This window comes from Bidens hawaiensis, unplaced genomic scaffold (genome assembly GCF_021521415.1).
Source record: "Bidens hawaiensis isolate Kalapana, Puna unplaced genomic scaffold, B.hawaiensis_p1.1 tig00002423_1, whole genome shotgun sequence".
In the NCBI taxonomy this organism is placed as follows: domain Eukaryota; kingdom Viridiplantae; phylum Streptophyta; class Magnoliopsida; order Asterales; family Asteraceae; genus Bidens; species Bidens hawaiensis.
The window spans coordinates 2,725,134-2,745,305 of record NW_027491133.1 but is presented as its reverse complement, the minus strand read 5'-3'; the positions used below and the strand labels follow the sequence as shown (position 1 = coordinate 2,745,305).

At 34.8% G+C, this 20,172-nt stretch overlaps 1 protein-coding gene and 1 long non-coding RNA gene across 2 annotated transcripts; one reads left to right on the top strand and one right to left on the bottom strand.

The window, feature by feature from the left end:
• Positions 1 to 15,178: 15,178 nt before the first annotated feature.
• On the bottom strand, positions 15,179 to 16,132 carry LOC143619321 (uncharacterized). The gene is made up of 3 exons (XR_013151169.1): positions 16,014 to 16,132; positions 15,306 to 15,419; positions 15,179 to 15,213 (listed from the first exon to the last, which is right to left on the bottom strand). It is a non-coding gene; the product is annotated as an uncharacterized LOC143619321 (long non-coding RNA).
• A 1,447-nt stretch (positions 16,133 to 17,579) lies between these two features.
• Positions 17,580 to 19,209, top strand: LOC143619320 (caffeic acid 3-O-methyltransferase 1-like). Its single transcript, XM_077091271.1, has 4 exons — positions 17,580 to 17,964; positions 18,237 to 18,547; positions 18,635 to 18,699; positions 18,783 to 19,209. Exons 1-4 carry the CDS (start codon positions 17,582 to 17,584, stop codon positions 19,077 to 19,079), a joined length of 1,056 nt encoding a protein of 351 aa, XP_076947386.1. The 5' UTR covers positions 17,580 to 17,581; the 3' UTR covers positions 19,080 to 19,209.
• The last annotated feature ends 963 nt before the right edge of the window (positions 19,210 to 20,172 follow it).

Sequence of the window (20,172 nt, the reverse complement as noted above, 5' to 3'; positions counted from 1 at the left end):
TTCACAATCAAGTAGGTTTTCAAACGCACGCCAACGGTAAAGATGGATACGTTAAACCTTTACAAACAGTTAAAACATATTTATACTCTTTAAGATGAACAGGGTGTTATCTTAAAGAGACAGTCAAACGTTTATATGAGATTACGTGATTTCTAAAACGTTATAATACAAGATAGAAAATAAGTGCAACTCAGACTAATGACATATGTGTCTGGATCCATACATAATTGTCTAGCCTAAACAATCAAAGGCTATGTGGTCGTGGGCTAACAGTCATAATTAGTTCTCGACTAGGAGCTAGTGGCTCGGGGAACACTTTTGTGTGTGTAGGGTAGTGGTACAAATCCCAGGAATGAACACTTTTCTTATATGTATTGTAACTGTATTTTTAGAGTCAATTGTCTAGCCTAAACAATCAAAGGCTATGTGGCCGTGGGCTAACAGTCATAATTAGTTCTCCACTAGGAGCTAGTGGCTCGGGGAACACTTTTGTGTGTGTAGGGTAGTGGTACAAATCCCAGGAATGAACACTTTTCTTATATGTATTGTAACTGTACATTAAATATTTTTAGAGTCATACGTGTTCGTCAGCATATAGCTGATGTATTTTTCCCACCCATTGCAGGTAACTAAGTATTAGCAAGCAATAGCAGGAATTGGAGTTATCATAAAGATAGAAGCTCGCGATACAAGATGGCTCGATTTTGATAAATGAAAATCCTTGCAATACAAACAAATATTTTGTAACCGATGCCCGGGTGTTTAAAGTCCCGAGTAAATTTTCAATGTAGATTAATATTTTATTTAAACCTAAAGTCTTCCGCTAAAATTAACCCATAAAACTCTAACATATTTACAAAACATGTACCAACTCATGGTCACAATTATAAGCCCTAAGTCGGGGCATGACATATATTCTCTCAAACCACCATATTGCTTTATTTGTAAACTAGGCTAGTACCCGGGGGGTTAGATAGATAATATTTTGATTTTAATAAATGAATATAAAGATTTATAGTGTCGAATAAATTACAAAGTACATAAGAAAAAAAGAATCATCATGAAGTTATCATAAATAATAAAAAAATATTTATAAATGATAACACATGCCTAGCTGGTAACACCTGAATTATATAAGAAAAGAATACTATTAATCAAATATTTTGATTCTTAAATAGTATAAAAAGGACAAGTGTATTAACATGTTTTCCATATAAAGTCATTCGGGATACACTACAACTCTAAAAAAACCTGGTCCTGTTGAAAAAGTTTGTAGATGTGTATCTCCTTATGCTAGTAACACTAAACTATATATGTTTGATTTACAAACAAAATATGATAAACTACAAAAAAAATGATAGTTGATTATGATAAATGGACAAACTAATATATTCTTAACAAAAAAGTTACCCATTCTAAACTATGAAATACATATAATTATTCATAAATGAATTCATCTATTTATTTTACTTATATACTCTTTACAAGAAATAATGTATGCTAACTTGTAGATAAGTTAGTTACACAAATAAAAAAATATTATATAGATCTGGAACACCATTTCACTTGTGATATAAAAAAGAAAACCTATTACATATTTCATCAGTTATATCAACAAAGTAGACATATTTGACAAATGCATCATTATTGGTTCTCAAAATTAGTCATAAGCGTAACATTTATATCAATATTAAGTTTGTAAAGTCTAATTAACTTTTTCGTAGTCTGAAATTTACATGGGAACCCTATGGGATCAAAGATTGAGCAGATATAACATAATTATCAATAAAAACACATATATAGCGATAGAAATTAGAAACTACTATTTATCAAACTCAATAGTTTTGTAAAAAATTTAAGATGTTAACCTAAATTATCATAAATTCAACCAAAATCAAATAGGTAAACAAATTGTAAACCTTAGAGGTTTATTATCGAGTTTTGAAGAAATCATGAAAGTATTTACAGATAAATCGACATAACTAAGATTTGATAGATGAAATAGCTTGAAATTATGTGATTGATTTCATATTCTCCATATAAGATTTCAAACTATAATTTTTCGTGTCTAATAACATTTAGGGAGAAAGTCAATTGCGTCATATATGATTTAGGGAGACATGAAAAATCAGCATGTGTGTTATAAATTATATGAAAATTAATATAGTGTTTTTTATTACAAAGGGTTGGTTACGAGATACCCATTTACCAATTTGATTATTTTTTTATAGAAATAAAAATATAAACTTGCAAAATGGCACAAACATAGACATCTATACTCTCTTTCACTACATGTGATCGTATTTTTAATGCATAATGTATGAGTGTGTATGCGATTCTCACGACTTTCTACTTTAAATTAGTTTTGAACTTAACACTTGAATATATAATATGACTAATTATAAAGATTACAAATATTTGATTCTTTAGCTAAGTCCTTAAATTTTGTTTTTTAAATAACGATGATGATGATGATGATTCATGAATGAATAATATGCACTCATGTGAGTCATGTCCATGTCCGGTGAAGATACTTCCATTCTCGGGATCTCAAAAAGTACAATGATATTACCTCACAACGCCAAACCACTATTATTAGTTATTATTATTAATTACTAAAGAATTAATTCATGATAAGAGGGACATATTTAAAGAAAAGGTGGTTACGGAACTATTTACCAATTTTGATTATTCTTTTATTTAAATAAAGGAAAAAATGTTGTTATGATTGAAAAAAAAACTTGCCAAGTGGCACAAATATAGTGCAATTAGGTAATGTAAGGCCCCGAACCCGGTGGCCCTACTTTAACGTCGGATTTACTCATAAACACAGTCCTTCAAATCAGAGTTTATTAAAACTTTTCGCGGAATATAAAACATCAATCATTTGTTACAAAACATTAAATCTTTTCTTTGATACCATAACACAAAAGTTTATATTTAAAACATCTTTACTTCTTTCTTCAGATGCCAGCCGTTCAATCCATGCCGTGTGTCATCCTCATGCTAACTCTATAATCAGCTCACCTGCGTGCATACTAAAAGTCAGCTACGCTGAGTGAGTTCTAGTTAATCATACAATACCATACAATACCTTATTACATACATACGTACTTAACCTCATAACTTTCTTTCATACACACATAAGTACCCATACCTTCATTCTTACTTACATACTTTCTTTCTTACTTACATACTTTCTTTACATTCATAATCATACGTTTTAAAGAGCCTTTCGCCCTATAACCTCACAGATATTATAAGGGTCTGGTCCCTAACATCACAGATATTATAAGGGTCTGGTCCCTAACATCACAGATATTATAAGGGTCTGGTCCCTAACATCACAGATATTATGAGGGTCTGGTCCCTATCCTCACAGATATTGTAAGGGTCTGGTCCCTAACATCACAGATATTATAAGGGTCTGGTCCCTAACATCACAGATATTATAAGGGTCTGGTCCCTAACATCACAGATATTATAAGGGTCTGGTCCCTATCATCACAGATATTATAAGGGTCTGGTCCCTTGTTTTCGAATATTAGTAGGGTTCGATTCCCTCTTCGTTACCATACAACCATACATCATACCTCGAGTATTATTAGGGCTCGGTACCCTTTTCGTAACCATACAACCATACAACCATCATTTCCTTCTTTTATTAGCTTTATTACGTTCATACACATAAACGTACATATCATACTTACCATATTTATAACATTACAACCTGACAGTACGTGCAATATCCGAAGATCGTTCACGTACCATCAAGCAATCATTCATACATATCACATATATCACATATGGCATACACTTATCACTTAGGATAAATGTATTAACAACACATCAAGTATGCACACAGCCCCGAAAACATAACAAGGAAATGGGGCTAGAAACTCACCTGAACTCTGCTTCTTTTTCTGATAGCTGTAAATCTCTTCCTTAACTGAGCTCGGCTGACTGTACAAGTTACACGTATCAATACTCGTCTGATCTAATCTGGTGGCCTAGTATTAGCTTACTTTAACTTATCGCTTTATAATTTATTTTCTAATCAAACTTGGCTTTAGGCGAAGTTAACCCTCGGGCGAACTTAGCTTCAGGCGAAGTTAAACCTTAGGCGAACTTGGCTTCAGGCGAAGTTAAACCTTAGGCGAACTTGGCTTCAGGCGAAGTTAAACCTTAGGCGAACTTGGCTTCAGGCGAAGTTATCCTTAGGCGAACTTGGCTTCAGGCGAAGTTAAACCTTAGGCGAAGTTACGCTTGAAGGCGAAGTTACGCTTGAAGGCGAAGTTCATCAGGCGAACTTAATCTTGCAGGCGAAGTTATCGCGCTGCAGATCTGTTTGCCCATAAATCCTTCGTTTCTTAGCCAAATAACTCGATTTTGGTACCCACGGAATCGTATGATCGGCGCCTACAAATCCCAACCATCAAATCGGCCTAAAATCGACGTTTTAGGGGTCCGATTTGGGCAGTTTGGGTTTCGGGTCCGGTTAACCCATCCAATCCTAACCATTTACAGTAATATAAGCTTTGTTGGATTTGTTCTTACCTTACCAACTCAGATCTACCAACAAAATCTCGGGTCTCGGCTTCGAATCTTGATCGGTTGGAATGTGTGTGTATGTGTGTGTTAGGAGTTTTAGGGTGTAGGGTGAGAATGAAGATATTTTGGGTTTAGGGGATATTTATATCCCTTAAATCCCATTCTCATTTAACCCATCTCAAATAATCCAAGTCCACAACCCGCATCCATTACTCAACACTAGCCCGATTCATACCAACTCCTATTCTGTTATTTATTTCCTAATAACCCGGGTAAACTTTCTCTCTAATATTAAGTAATATAATTAATATTATCTTGAAATTTCGGGATGTTACAAGTCTTCCCTCCTTAAAGAGGTTTCGTCCCCGAAACCTAACTTATTCCCTATAAAAGGAAAAACTTCTTATATTTACACGCTTCATTGAATCGCCTTCGCTTTCTGAGTTATCCTTCTTACTTCCGACTTTGCAGTCATCGAATGGTGGTCATGTGTTTTAGCTATTTAAGGTAGCTTGTCCATGAGACCCTCGATGTACCACAACTCATCTCATACCTCCAGGGCTTCGATTAGTACTCTTAACACTATTGTCTAAAACAACCTTTCATCATAGCATAATAATCATTCATAACCAAACTCAATATATTACACGCCACAGATAAACATAAGTTTTAAACCCTAACACAAAACAAGTCCTTAAGCAAAAGTACCTTAATAAAACCATTGCATGAGCAATTATTCCTTCATCAAGCGTTCCTCTCTGCAGTTTCCCCAAGTCTTCATCCTTTCGCACCTTCCGCCCCTGATTCCTTGCAATCCCTAGCCATGTGGTCAGCTTTTCCGCATTTGAAGCACTTTGGACGATCAGGGCATTCTCGAGAATAATGCCCACTCTTTCCACATCGATAGCACCTGTCTGTCCCAGTCTTACATTCTCCCTGGTGCACTCGCCCACATGTCTTACACGCATCCTTGTTCCCAACCTTGGCCTTCCTCTCATCAGTTGTTGTCACCATCTCGCCAGACCGCTTAGCAGAGGTAGCCCATTTCTTTTCCTTCTTTTCTCCCACCGTTCTTGCTCCCCCACAATCCCTAGCTAAGTGACCCGACTTACCACACTTATAACATTTCTGGTCCTCGGTGCAATCACGAGTTATGTGTCCCTTCTTCCCACATCGGTAGCACTGATTTGGACCAGCCTTGCATTCTCCTAGGTGCATCTTCCCGCACACTTTGCATGTTTCCCTTCCCGCGACCTTGGGTATCTTTTTCCCCGCATACTCCACGACATCTACAGATCCATTGGTTTCTTTCGCTCCTCCCTTATCATCATCACCCTTCTTACCGTCTTCTCCTGCCTTCTCAGTGGCCCTTGCATGGTTTTCGGCAGACTTGTCAGTACGAAATTTCTTCTCTGCAGCAGCTACAGCGTAAGAAATGGCAAATTGAGTAACAGGATCCAGCTGATACCCTTCATTGCTGCTTGGTCCTTGCAAAGTTTCACTTTTATCCTTTTTCGTGGTAGTAACTAGTTCTTCAGAAGGTTCTCGGACAACGCGTATTCCAAGAGGACGTCCAGTGTGACCTCCCTTACCAACAAACCTTTTTGCTCCAGCCATTAGTATTCTAAAAGGGAAAACACACACATCCTCACTCAAGGAACTATATAGTACAAGGATAGCAAGGCTAACAGGTAATAACAGTGGCCAGCTGTGACTAGCTGATCACATTGCTTTCCGTGTCCTATACACTTCCCTTTATGAGTCTATTTGTGCTGGTTCTACTTAAGCAGTTAGTCAAATCAAACAATCAATTATTCCTATCCCTATCGTTCACATATCTTTTCTTTCTCGTTAACATATATCATTTAATCATACACTTTACCTTTACTGATCTTGCTTGAGCGACACATGGCATTCTTGAACTGGCATCTTCTTTCCTTTCTTACTTAAATCCCATTTTCTGTTCGAGTCTAAGCATGTAGGATGCTTAAATCTCTCGAACTTATGCTCTGATACCAACTAGTAAGGCCCCGAACCCGGTGGCCCTACTTTAACGTCGGATTTACTCATAAACACAGTCCTTCAAATCAGAGTTTATTAAAACTTTTCGCGGAATATAAAACATCAATCATTTGTTACAAAACATTAAATCTTTTCTTTGATACCATAACACAAAAGTTTATATTTAAAACATCTTTACTTCTTTCTTCAGATGCCAGCCGTTCAATCCATGCCGTGTGTCATCCTCATGCTAACTCTATAATCAGCTCACCTGCGTGCATACTAAAAGTCAGCTACGCTGAGTGAGTTCTAGTTAATCATACAATACCATACAATACCTTATTACATACATACGTACTTAACCTCATAACTTTCTTTCATACACACATAAGTACCCATACCTTCATTCTTACTTACATACTTTCTTTCTTACTTACATACTTTCTTTACATTCATAATCATACGTTTTAAAGAGCCTTTCGCCCTATAACCTCACAGATATTATAAGGGTCTGGTCCCTAACATCACAGATATTATAAGGGTCTGGTCCCTAACATCACATATATTATAAGGGTCTGGTCCCTAACATCACAGATATTATGAGGGTCTGGTCCCTATCCTCACAGATATTGTAAGGGTCTGGTCCCTAACATCACAGATATTATAAGGGTCTGGTCCCTAACATCACAGATATTATAAGGGTCTGGTCCCTAACATCACAGATATTATAAGGGTCTGGTCCCTATCATCACAGATATTATAAGGGTCTGGTCCCTTGTTTTCGAATATTAGTAGGGTTCGATTCCCTCTTCGTTACCATACAACCATACATCATACCTCGAGTATTATTAGGGCTCGGTACCCTTTTCGTAACCATACAACCATACAACCATCATTTCCTTCTTTTATTAGCTTTATTACGTTCATACACATAAACGTACATATCATACTTACCATATTTATAACATTACAACCTGACAGTACGTGCAATATCCGAAGATCGTTCACGTACCATCAAGCAATCATTCATACATATCACATATATCACATATGGCATACACTTATCACTTAGGATAAATGTATTAACAACACATCAAGTATGCACACAGCCCCGAAAACATAACAAGGAAATGGGGCTAGAAACTCACCTGAACTCTGCTTCTTTTTCTGATAGCTGTAAATCCCTTCCTTAACTGAGCTCGGCTGACTGTACAAGTTACACGTATCAATACTCGTCTGATCTAATCTGGTGGCCTAGTATTAGCTTACTTTAACTTATCGCTTTATAATTTATTTTCTAATCAAACTTGGCTTTAGGCGAAGTTAACCCTCGGGCGAACTTAGCTTCAGGCGAAGTTAAACCTTAGGCGAACTTGGCTTCAGGCGAAGTTAAACCTTAGGCGAACTTGGCTTCAGGCGAAGTTAAACCTTAGGCGAACTTGGCTTCAGGCGAAGTTATCCTTAGGCGAACTTGGCTTCAGGCGAAGTTAAACCTTAGGCGAAGTTACGCTTGAAGGCGAAGTTACGCTTGAAGGCGAAGTTCATCAGGCGAACTTAATCTTGCAGGCGAAGTTATCGCGCTGCAGATCTGTTTGCCCATAAATCCTTCGTTTCTTAGCCAAATAACTCGATTTTGGTACCCACGGAATCGTATGATCGGCGCCTACAAATCCCAACCATCAAATCGGCCTAAAATCGACGTTTTAGGGGTCCGATTTGGGCAGTTTGGGTTTCGGGTCCGGTTAACCCATCCAATCCTAACCATTTACAGTAATATAAGCTTTGTTGGATTTGTTCTTACCTTACCAACTCAGATCTACCAATAAAAATCTCGGGTCTCGGCTTCGAATCTTGATCGGTTGGAATGTGTGTGTATGTGTGTGTTAGGAGTTTTAGGGTGTAGGGTGAGAATGAAGATATTTTGGGTTTAGGGGATATTTATATCCCTTAAATCTCATTCTCATTTAACCCATCTCAAATAATCCAAGTCCACAACCCGCATCCATTACCCAACACTAGCCCGATTCATACCAACTCCTATTCTGTTATTTATTTCCTAATAACCCGGGTAAACTTTCTCTCTAATATTAAGTAATATAATTAATATTATCTTGAAATTTCGGGATGTTACAGGTAACAAGTGACACAAATTGGTTTTTGTTTATTATAATAGTAGATGGAGACTTCTCATTCATTTTACCCGAATTCACGGGTATGGGTCACACCAAACCCAGATAGACCTTAAATGAGCTATAACATCTCATTAAATTAAAAATAAAAATTAATCTCATCAAATATTTGATATGAAAATCTTATAAAATAGGGATATACTAAAAATTAGTATCCAATTTTTTTAAAGGTATTAATTATAATTAAAAAACAATCTTATAGTATAAAAAACTAGATTTAGGGCCCGTGTAACACACTAGATTATCCAGATTATAAAATTACAAATTTATAAGTAAAGAAAATAATTACAAAATGTATATGAAAAAGGATTATTGGATTAAAATAATCCCACCTTTAATGAGTTGGCTAATAATAATCTCACCTGAATTTTTTCCCTCTGGCAGTCCCACCTTTTCCATGTTTTTTGCTTTATGATCCCCCGTTGAAAATAATTAACGAGGTTAACTTTTTGCTGATGTGGCTATATGAGTTGGCATTTAAAAATCTAACGTGGCTTTTTTTTTCTTTCTAGGGTTATTACGTGGCATCCCTCACCCATATAACCCCAAACTATAAATTGGAGCCCTAATTCCGTCAACGGAGTAGCTACGGCACCACCTCCGCTGCAAGTGTGTCGGAATCAAGTGAAGGAGACAAAAAGCTTGAATTCTTAGAACTACCCAGTTGATTATCAACAATATTATCATCTGGGTGTTGCTCAAATTAACCCAATTGTTACGAGTTCTGCTCAAGGTTCACAATTGAAGAATTAGGGTTTGCATTTCTTGGTACCGGAGTTGCAACGGGTTTCCACGCCGGAAGCTCAGCAAGTTCATCAATGACGGATTTAGCTTTCTTAATAAGCCATTCCACAGTTTTACTTGACCGGTCATACCCAAGCCGGTTTTGCACATTGTAAAACTATATCGTAGTATGCGCAGACATCCGTACACGGCGGTCTCTTGGACCTTTCGCCGTACAGACCTTACTATGTCTGTCTTTCCGGCCGGTGGACTGTACAAGCAGATAAAAAACTTATTTTAGAAAATAAAAAAAAGCCACGTTAGATTTTTAAATGCCCACTTATATAGCCACATCAGCAAAAAGTTAACCCCGTTAATTATTTTTAACGGGGGATCATGAAACAAAAAACTTGAAAAAGGTGGGACTGCCAGAGGGAAATAACTCAGGTGGGATTATTATTGGCCAACTCATTAAAGGTGGCATTATTTTAATCCAATAATCATATGAAAAAATGTATTACATCTATCCTTGTATCTATGTGTATGTAAATTGACTTTATTTATATCACAAAATGATTTTTTAAAATGAACGTAATAAAAAATTGCACGTGCAAAAACATACCCGAGAACGCTCCTTTTATTGAAACTTTTATTGTCAGTATCATATATGTATAATTGAAAGAACATGAAGTAGACTTCTCATCATACAGTAGTAGTTCTAACAACTCAGCCTAAATACTGAAGGATCGTTACCTTTATTGATATATTTATCAATTTACAACCCATAGAAAGAAATGAGAACATTAAATTATAACGATGGATGTTCTTCAAGAACTATGATTTTCTGAGCTAAACCATGAAAAAGATTTTGATAAGTTTGACAACATAAAAAATAACATTTTAACCCATTCAATTTTGTGAATATTTTGCTTTATTTGAAGATAGTTTTGTCGACCCGGGAGTCTCATCGGAAGCAGCCTCTAGACCTATGAGGTAGAGGTATGGATGTCTGCATCTTACCCTTATCAGACCCTACCATAGCTTTGCTATTGGTAGGATTGACTAAGTACGATGATGATGATGAGCATAGTTTTACATGACATGCTTCCCATACAACGTTCCGATCATCATTAAAGGAAAAGTTAATGCTGACATAAATGTTTCAAATTCGATACAAGTTAGAAAAATTGATAAGCATGGGGTTGGCATGTCGTAAGTGTTCACTATCTATTATTAAATTTTAATAGTCGAGGGAAAAATAGACAATTTACCAAATCCCGAACCTTTTTATTTTTTTTTTCCAAAAATTTTTTTGAAAATAAATTTGAAACCCAAATTATGTATAAAATTCTAAATTTCATCCATTTGACATTTCAAGTCAACACTTTGAGCATGTAACAAATTTGACGATAAATCTATTTGCATTCTCAAAAACTTTTAAAAATACTTAGATTTCTCATTTTTTGACCCACAATAAATTTTGACCCAAATGCAGTTAACTTGTACCAAACAATCTATTTACCAGTTTTTTTTACTGTAAAACCAAATTTAAGTTCCACAAAACCCGAAACAATCATTGATAAAAAAAAATACTAAGAACATGTTTGGGATTGAGTTTTAAAAGTGCTTATGACTTTTCAAAAGCCATTTTAAAAAGCCAGGATTTGAGGCTTTTAGAAAACTGCTTTTAACCCTTTCGAAAAGCTAAAATAAAAGGTTTTTTTGTGATTGCCAAACACCATTTAACTTATTGGTTTTTTGAAAAAAGCCAATAAGCCAATAAGGTGTTTTCAAACTCAATCCCAAACATGCTCTAAGAAATTAAATATAATATGAAAGTGATTGGTACATATTTACTAAATTAACCAAAAAATATATAGTTTACTAAATTAACCAAAAAAAATAATTTGATAGATTTAAAGCATATTTTTATAATTTAAAATTTATATGACAATTTACAATAATAATAATAATAATAATAATAATAATAGATGAATGGATTTATCCTAAAAAAAATGGATTAACTTTTAAGCATAGATTTATGATTTAATAATTTAAAAAATTACTTTGCAAAATGAAAGAATGTTCCAGTTTTGTTTTTCTTTATAATTTTCAACAATATACATAGTAAAATATGTTAATGATAACATTTGAAATTATATATTATTTTCAAACTTTAACAAACATGGTTTGTTGTTTATTTTGGATTTTACAAAGTATTTTGGAATATATTGTAAAATAATATGTTAATATTTATTTTTATAAAAATATATAAATATTTTATAAATAAAATGTAAAAGGAAGGTGAATATGGACATGTATTATGGACTCATGGTTAATTAAGATCTTAGTTTTGAAGAGAAAAAAGTTGTGAGATTTAACCATAAACTGACACGTGTCACAATTATTTTACGTTATTATAATAGGTAGATAAGTGGGTTATGGGTCTCACCAACCCAATTAGCTTTTAAATCGGGTTATAACATCTCATTTATTTGTGAAACTCTTTCATCATCAACCCTAAGTATATTTAACTTCATTACAATAAATAAAATTAAAATCCAAAAAATATATATAAATATTATAAACGAATAATGTAAAATAACATTGTAATACGAGGAATAAAAACTAGTAGTTAAATAAAATTAAAAGAAAATAACCTTTTGAATTTGGTAATAACAAATATAATGTTTGCTGTTTTTGACCATTTTTTTTAATTCAAACATGCATCTTAAAAGTAAGCTAGAAGTTTTAGTAAACACTACATTATTTATTAAACTATAGAGGATAGAAAAGTTGAAATATTAACCATTATTGTTCAAGCAACTTTTCATGTGTCCATAATGTTCAAGCAACTCTCCATGTGTCCAATAATGTTCTAGCCACTCTTGTGTGACGAAATTAGAAAGCTAAAAGTTACTTTTATCCAGTGTAAAGAAATTTGTATTTTAAGATATATAATAAAGAATATATGACAATCCAAAATCCCACGATGTAAAGTAATAATTAAATTCGTGTGACTTAGATATTATTAGCTTAATCATGTCTTAGCTTCACAATATTATTAAAATAACAGGGGTCAAGGTCGGCCAGTAAGACGATGGAGGATAAGGTTCATCGTCGAGAGGGAAACAACCCGGATCACCAGCTAAGGCCCCAAAATGACCGCTTAGTGTAAAGGAGGTAGGTGTGCAGAGACAACCAGGAGGTTTGCCTAGAAGCAGCCACCCTTGAAAGAGTGCGTAATAGCTAACTGATCGAGCACTCTTGCGCTGAAGATGAACGGGGCTAAGCGATCTGTCTAAGCTGTGGGATGTAAAAATACATCGGTAGGGGAGCGTTCCGCCTTAGAATAAAGCACCCGCGCGAGCGGTGATGGACGAAGCGGAAGCTAGAATGTCGGCTTGAGTAATGCAAACATTGGTGAGAATACAATGCCCCTAAAATCTAAGGGTTCCTCCACAAGGTTCGTCCATGGAGGGTGAGTCAGGGCATACATTGTCCAATCCTGATTAAAACAATATATACACACACATTGCAGTAGATTTATCAACATATCATATAATTATCGGAACATCACAGCTTTAAAGTGGATGCGTAGGTTGATTAGAAATCGATGTGAGTTTGGCGGTGTGATATGGTTATGCTTGTAAAGCGGATAGGGTCATGGGTTATGTAATACAAAATGGGTCTGTGCGCCTTTTTAAAAAAAGAAATGGTAAACGCATTATTGCTTTACCTGATTTAATGTATTAGATAGAAAGAAAATAGTCTACGTCGCGCCTATGTGACACCATGCAAAGGGGACAAGTGTTTAACATGATGTCTTCTTCAATAGTGTAGATAGATCAACATAGTATAAAAAAGCATTTGTTCCTATGGTATACTTGCAGTGCGCGCATATAATTTATATACGCGTGAGATTTCGGGTGAGCAAAAGTGAAATCGTACTAATTTTGACGTTATTTTACTAATTTGGTGAAATAACGTTAAAAGTGGCGGTAGATTAATCAGGCATCATGTGGTGACGTTGATGGCCGAAAACAAGGGTCCATGCACCACTCAGCCTGTGTTCCAATGGTTGAGTGTTATGCGTTTTATGTTCAAAGCTTGAAAAGAGAAGTTATACCTTTTTTCACAAGAATTATCCTAAACCAACACACGCCATATCATAGCAACACCAAAAGGTATGAACATACTATTAGCATAAACAATAAACTAAGAAACTAACCTTAATGTATACTCCTTACATACACATAATTATATGTAAATTACTCTACATACACACATATATAAAAATATATTATACTATATACTTGTACACACACACACATACGTAGCAAGTCAATGCATAACGTACCAAGCTCAAAAGAGAACAAATGATATTAGTGTGTTAGGATATGGACTGTGGTATATACTTGCTAAGTTGCTAGTCAAATCTAATTAGGGATAATCTTTAAAACTCACCAATCGATTTGTAACAACTCTATCAAGTTATGAATTATGTTATTCTCCAAACGTTTAGACAAAATTCAAGTCAACATCTTTGCAATAAGAAGGATGCCCAAACAACAATAAAGAAACAATAATCATAAGCTCCGTAGATCAATAAATCAAATCAACCTAAATTACAATCAAAGAGTAATTAATCATGATTGAAATGAACAAAACAATATCAAATCATACCGATGCAGTTGCGCGAGTGCAACCCTTCGGTTCTTGTCTTGTTCTCTACCCAACTGTAGTCAATAAAGCCACGAAGCGCGTCCCTAATGAAACAAAACACTCGTAATAAATTCTTTTTTTGCAAGAAAAATAAAGTAAATACCAAAAAAATAAAACAGAAACAAGAAATTAATATAGAAAAGTATATAATTCATAATGTAACAGAAATAAGAAGCGAAATACTTACAATCAATCGATCAATCATACCCAGTGAAGTCCCACCAATAGCATAGCTATAAGTAGGGTTTGGGGATGGTGGGATGTAGGCACACCGTACCTCTATCCACATGGATAAAGAGGTGGCTTCCAGAGAGACCCTCAGCTCTAAAATACATATGTATGAAGCAATACAAAGGAAATCAGAGTTCAACTGTAGTAGTAGTAATAATAATAATAATGATGATGATGATGATGATAATGATACTAATAGTAATAACAATAATAATAATAATAATATTAATACTATTTATGTAGAGAGAATATTATTATGGTGTGTGCCTAAAATAAGGTAAATAGAAGCCCTAGAGTATTCCTTTCTCCCTAAAAATCCATAACTTTAATTCTACTTCTCCAAGAATTCCTATCCTCAACCATGTCCTCGGAGAGGTTTAGGTCTATCAAATCCTGCTTAATCATCTCATCCCAAGTCAATTTAGGTCGTCCTCTACCCCTTCTCCCCTCTATAGTAATGTTTTCTACTGATCTAATATGATTCGTCGTTTGTCTTCTTTTCACATGTCCAAACCATCTCAATCTCCACTCGCTTATCTTGTCTGCTATGTTCGCTACCCCTAATCTCTCCCGAAACACAACGTTTCTTATTCGGTCTAACCTTGTGTGTCCATACATCCAACGTAGCATTCTCATTTCTGCTACCTCCAACTTCCGCACTTGTGCCTTCTTGCTCGCCCAACAATCTGTAACATATAGCATTATTTTAAAGACTACTGAAATACTTACAATTATTTTAAAGACTACTTTTTTTTTGGGGGGGGGGGGCAGTCTGCTAAGTTGATTGAATTATCTATATATGTGGAGCTAGTATGAGAAAAATAAAAATAGAAACAAAAAAAAAAAAAAAACGTATCAAGTTCAAAGATGGTTTGACAAGCATACCGATCAATATAACTTTTGAAAATGGCAATGCTGTTAGCATAAATAGATCATGAAGCACCAATCGGTCCTTAGTAATCAAGTAATCCAATTCATCAGCTATAACCATTAGCTAACCTACTTACAAGTTACAAATCATGTATTAATAGCAGCCTCGATAATGATAACTTGTACTAATCCAGTACGACATACGGTTGTTAATAACATTGTTATGCCTTTAAAAAGTTAACCTCAAGATTATAGAGAGCCACAATCTTTACATTGAGCTAACACATTGTGATGTATAAAGGAAAATAACTACATTAATATGCAATTTGTATGAGTTTAATTTTCAATTCCCACAAGAAAAGAAGTAAAATAATTGAACGGATTATATAAAAAAGTTCTATGCTTATTATGAATCATAAAAACCCTAACTAAAAACTGAGTATATGTATCAAGTCATTTTTAACTTAAGCAAAAACACAAATTAATTCTAAATCCATTATTACAACAACAAAGAACTCAGTTCTCAATTTCATGTTCAATACCATAACTTGAATATTAGTATCTGTTTCAAACTAAATCTACATATATAGAAAATTGCAACAAAAACAAACCTATCAGTATAGAATTCGACAATTTATCATACCAAAATTACAAATCACTTATACTTCTTTTTAATTAATGAATGATAGATTGATTTTGGGAATTAGTGTTTAGTTTGCTTACCCGCAGCCGCAAACGAAATGAGGGATCGAGAAGAGGTTTCGCCAGTGGGTGCTGTCTTCGCCGGCTATGGTTAGGGTTAGGATTAGGTGAAATTGATAAGGGTTTTTGAGGTGGCCACCGTCTTCACCAGTGGGAGGTTTTTTTTAAGGATTGATGGAGGTAGTGAAATTAGACGGAGGGAACGGGTGGAAGTGTTGAAATTGGATGGAGGGAGGTGAAAAAATTAGTGAAATACGTAGTATAGAGGGAAGGAAAATGCAACGTTTCTAGGTGTGAAACTCTTGAAGTTTATGAAAAGGTGCAGTTATGGTGTTGAACCGCACCTTTTAGAATTTGCCATTCGCATCTTTTGTCCATTTTTTATACTATTAAACTCTAAGTATATAATAAATTTAATTACAATAAATAAAATTAAACCCAAAAAAGTATATAAATATTAAAAACGAGTAATGTAAAACAGCCCCCGTAATACGGTGGATAAAAACTAGTATATATACATCTAACTATCTATATAATTGCCTACCATGAAATCTTACGTGTCGCTCTCAGGTTATCCCCCACATTCTCTAGAGCCACCAGAATGCTTGATTTCTAAATGAAGGTTTCTCATGCATTTGACCCGAAATCGCAGGTATGAGTCCTACCAAACCCTGATAGTCTTTAAATGGGTTATAACATCTCATTATTTATGAAACTCTTTCATAATCAAACAATAATTTTCGCGGGTTATGGGTCTCACCAAACCCGGATAACCCTTAAACGGGTTATAACATCTCATTTAAATGTGAATTAACACCTTAATCATCAAAGAATAATTTCCACGGGTTATGGGTCTTACCAAACCCTAATAGCTCTCAAATGGGTTATAAGATCTTATTTACTGGTAAATACTTTTATCCTCAAACCCTAATTTAATTTATCTTCTTTACATGTTCTCCATTGCTGGTCTATCATCTTCATCGCTGGTTAACTTCCGATACTGCTCGTCATCGTCAACTACATCAACGTCCCCTTTTTCATTAGACAAATATTTGTGTTCATGAGTTTGTTCATTTAAAAAAATCAACATGTTCGTGTTTGTGTATTTTTATTCGTTAAAAATCTAAAAAACCTAAACATCTCAATTGAAAATACCAAAACACAAAAAATTATAATAACAAACTAATATATATATATATTAAAAACAAAAACTTAAATAAACTCCCGTAACACGTGAGGATCAAACCAGTATATATATATATAACATATATATTGCGGCCGTAAAAATTACTGTGTTCTGGCCGAGGCACTACATATCGGCCGGTCATCCCAAATTAGGTAGATCTAACTTTGTGATTAAGAAGGCTTCTTGTTAGGTATACAACGTGCTACAAAGATACATATATAATAACTAACAAATCACTTTATCTACCATTCTTCGTCTCACAGCAAAAAAATTATCAACTTCAATTTATTGCACCCCTGTTGTTAGTACAGTACAACTACACATAACAAGAATTTAAACTATTTAAAGGAAGCTTTCTTTGAGATCAAACACAAAGTCGTTATTAATTACCAAAGCAAAAATCATGTCACACTCTGAAGAGGAAACCTTCAATCACGCAATGCAACTTATTTCCACTGCCACATTGCCAAAGGCGTTGTTGAATGCAATCAAGCTCAAGGTTCTTGAGACTATGGCCGAGGCGGGCCCAGATGCCCGACTCTCGGCTCAAGAGATTGCACGCCGTTTGTCAATCTCAAACCCAAACGCCCCTAGTATGCTTGACCGTATGCTTCGGTCACTTGCAAGCAATTCCATCGTCACTTGCAGCCAACAGGTCCACGATTCTACGCCAGTTAGAGTTTATGGACTTGCGCCCGTTGCTAAACACTTTATCCCAAACGAAGATGGGGCGTCTTTAGGATCATTACTGGAGATGAACCAAGATCATTCGTCCTTTGACACCTGGTAGCTATTTTATTAATAATCAATGGATCCTTAACCCATGAAATTTAGATTAAGAAATCAATGATGAGATCATAAATAGCTTAAACTTCATCAATTTTGCACATAAACATAAAGGACAAAAGGGTAAATTGGTATACCAACTTTTACAAATTGTGCGTAATTTTATATGTATTATGCATATGCGTTATTATAAAAATAATAAGTTGTCTACTTGTGTATGTGTATAAAGGTTTGCATAATATGTGTAATTTTTCGTTTATGGACCAATTAAGGTCTAAACTTCAAGATTCAGTGCTCGAAGGTGGTACTCCAATTGAAAGGCTTCATGGAACAGGCAGATTCAAACAAACAGCGTTGGATGATAAAATAAATGCGATTTTCAACAAGGCTATGGTGGATACATCTGTTATCCTCGTCAAGGATATGCTCAAGTGTTACCATGGTTTTAACAACCTCAAATCACTAGTTGATGTTGGTGGTGGTCTAGGAATCACACTCAATATGATAGTAACTCAGTACCCGACCATTAAGGGCGTTAATTTCGATTTGCCACAAGTGATAAAACAGGCGCCACTCTATCCCGGTATGCTCATATGAATCTAGACAGTAATAATTTAAGTTGAATTGAGTCTTATTTGAAATACTTCCATTTTATTACATGCATGTGTAGGTATAGAACATGTCGGTGGAGATATGTTTCAAAATGTTCCAAAAGGTGATGCCATTTTCATGAAGGTATGCAATTCTACACACAGGTTCATGCATAATTGCATACACATATAATATATTAACTGACAAATAAACTATGATATATATAGTGGATACTACATGGTTGGAGTGATGATGATTGTGTGAAGTTGCTAAAGAAGTGTTACAACACTCTCCCTAGAGATGGGAAAGTAATTATTGTAGAAAAAATTATTCCCTTTATACCTGATACAAGCTATCTCACGAGAGCGATCACTGATTTGGATCTCACCATGATGACTCACACTACTGGAGGAAAAGAGCGCACCGAAGATGAGTTTCAATCTTTGGCTAAACTCGCTGGATTTCGTGAGATGAAAAAGATGTGTTTTGTCTCAACATGCTGGGTAATGGAGTTCAACAAGTAGAAGCATATATAACATGTTTACTGCAAAACTAACTTTGGAGTATAGAGAACTATGAGAATCGTATAATGCATTTGCTTATATGATTCTTCTAGTGCCTTATTTAAAATTGGTTTTGTATTAATGTGGATGTATATTTCTTCCATCATATATGTAACCTTTTTATCACTATCAAATAAATTATGGGCAATAATTTAGAGCGGTGGTCAAAATTTATAACATTAATATTCAAGTTATAGCTTAGAAGTATAGACGAGGCTATGGTCTTTAACCTTGAAAAGATTTATAACATTCATAAAGAGTTTTCATAAAACGTGACTTCTTGACGAAGTAATGTTAACAAAGTTATATTTAGACAAACATGTAGTAACTGTAAGGGGGATATTACTGGTAGTGAGTAACTTACCAAAGGAAAGTAATTTTTATAAATCCTAATCAACCGTGAGACCCGTTTACTTACCTGGAGAAACTCGTCAACGAGTTAGAACCTATTAAGCCAAAGCATGCTATATCAAATGCCACATTAAAACAAGTATTTTCATTCAAAGACAAAGATGAAAACTTTATCAAGGTTAAGCTCAAGGGCAATAGCATCAAGAAACACCATCCAAATTTTTATAAGAACCTACTTATGTATAGGTTAATATCATTCTCATTCACAATCAAGTAGGTTTTCAAACGCACGCCAACGGTAAAGATGGATACGTTAAACCTTTACAAACAGTTAAAACATATTTATACTCTTTAAGATGAACGGGGTGTTATCTTAAAGAGACAGCCAAACGTTTATATGAGATTGCGTGATTTCTAAAACGTTATAATACAAGATAGAAAATAAGTGCAACTCAGACTGATTACACATGTGTCTGGATCCATACATAATTGTCTAGCCTAAACAATCAAAGGCTATGTGGCCGTGGGAAAACAGTCATAATTAGTTCTCGACTAGGAGCTAGTGGCTCGGGGAACACTTTTGTGTGTGTAGGGTAGTGGTACAAATCCCAGGAATGAACACTTTTCTAATATGTATTGTAACTGTATTTTTAGAGTCAATTGTCTAGCCTAAACAATCAAAGGCTATGTGGCCGTGGGCTAA

Bases quoted from the DNA above. Each gene is read 5' to 3' on its own strand.
- LOC143619320 (XM_077091271.1), top strand. From the start codon at position 17,582: ATGTCACACTCTGAAGAGGAAACCTTCAATCACGCAATGCAACTTATT. The intron at 18,548-18,634 runs GTATGCTCATAT...ATGCATGTGTAG, and splicing joins ACAGGCGCCACTCTATCCCG to GTATAGAACATGTCGGTGGA. The intron at 18,700-18,782 runs GTATGCAATTCT...TGATATATATAG, and splicing joins GTGATGCCATTTTCATGAAG to TGGATACTACATGGTTGGAG.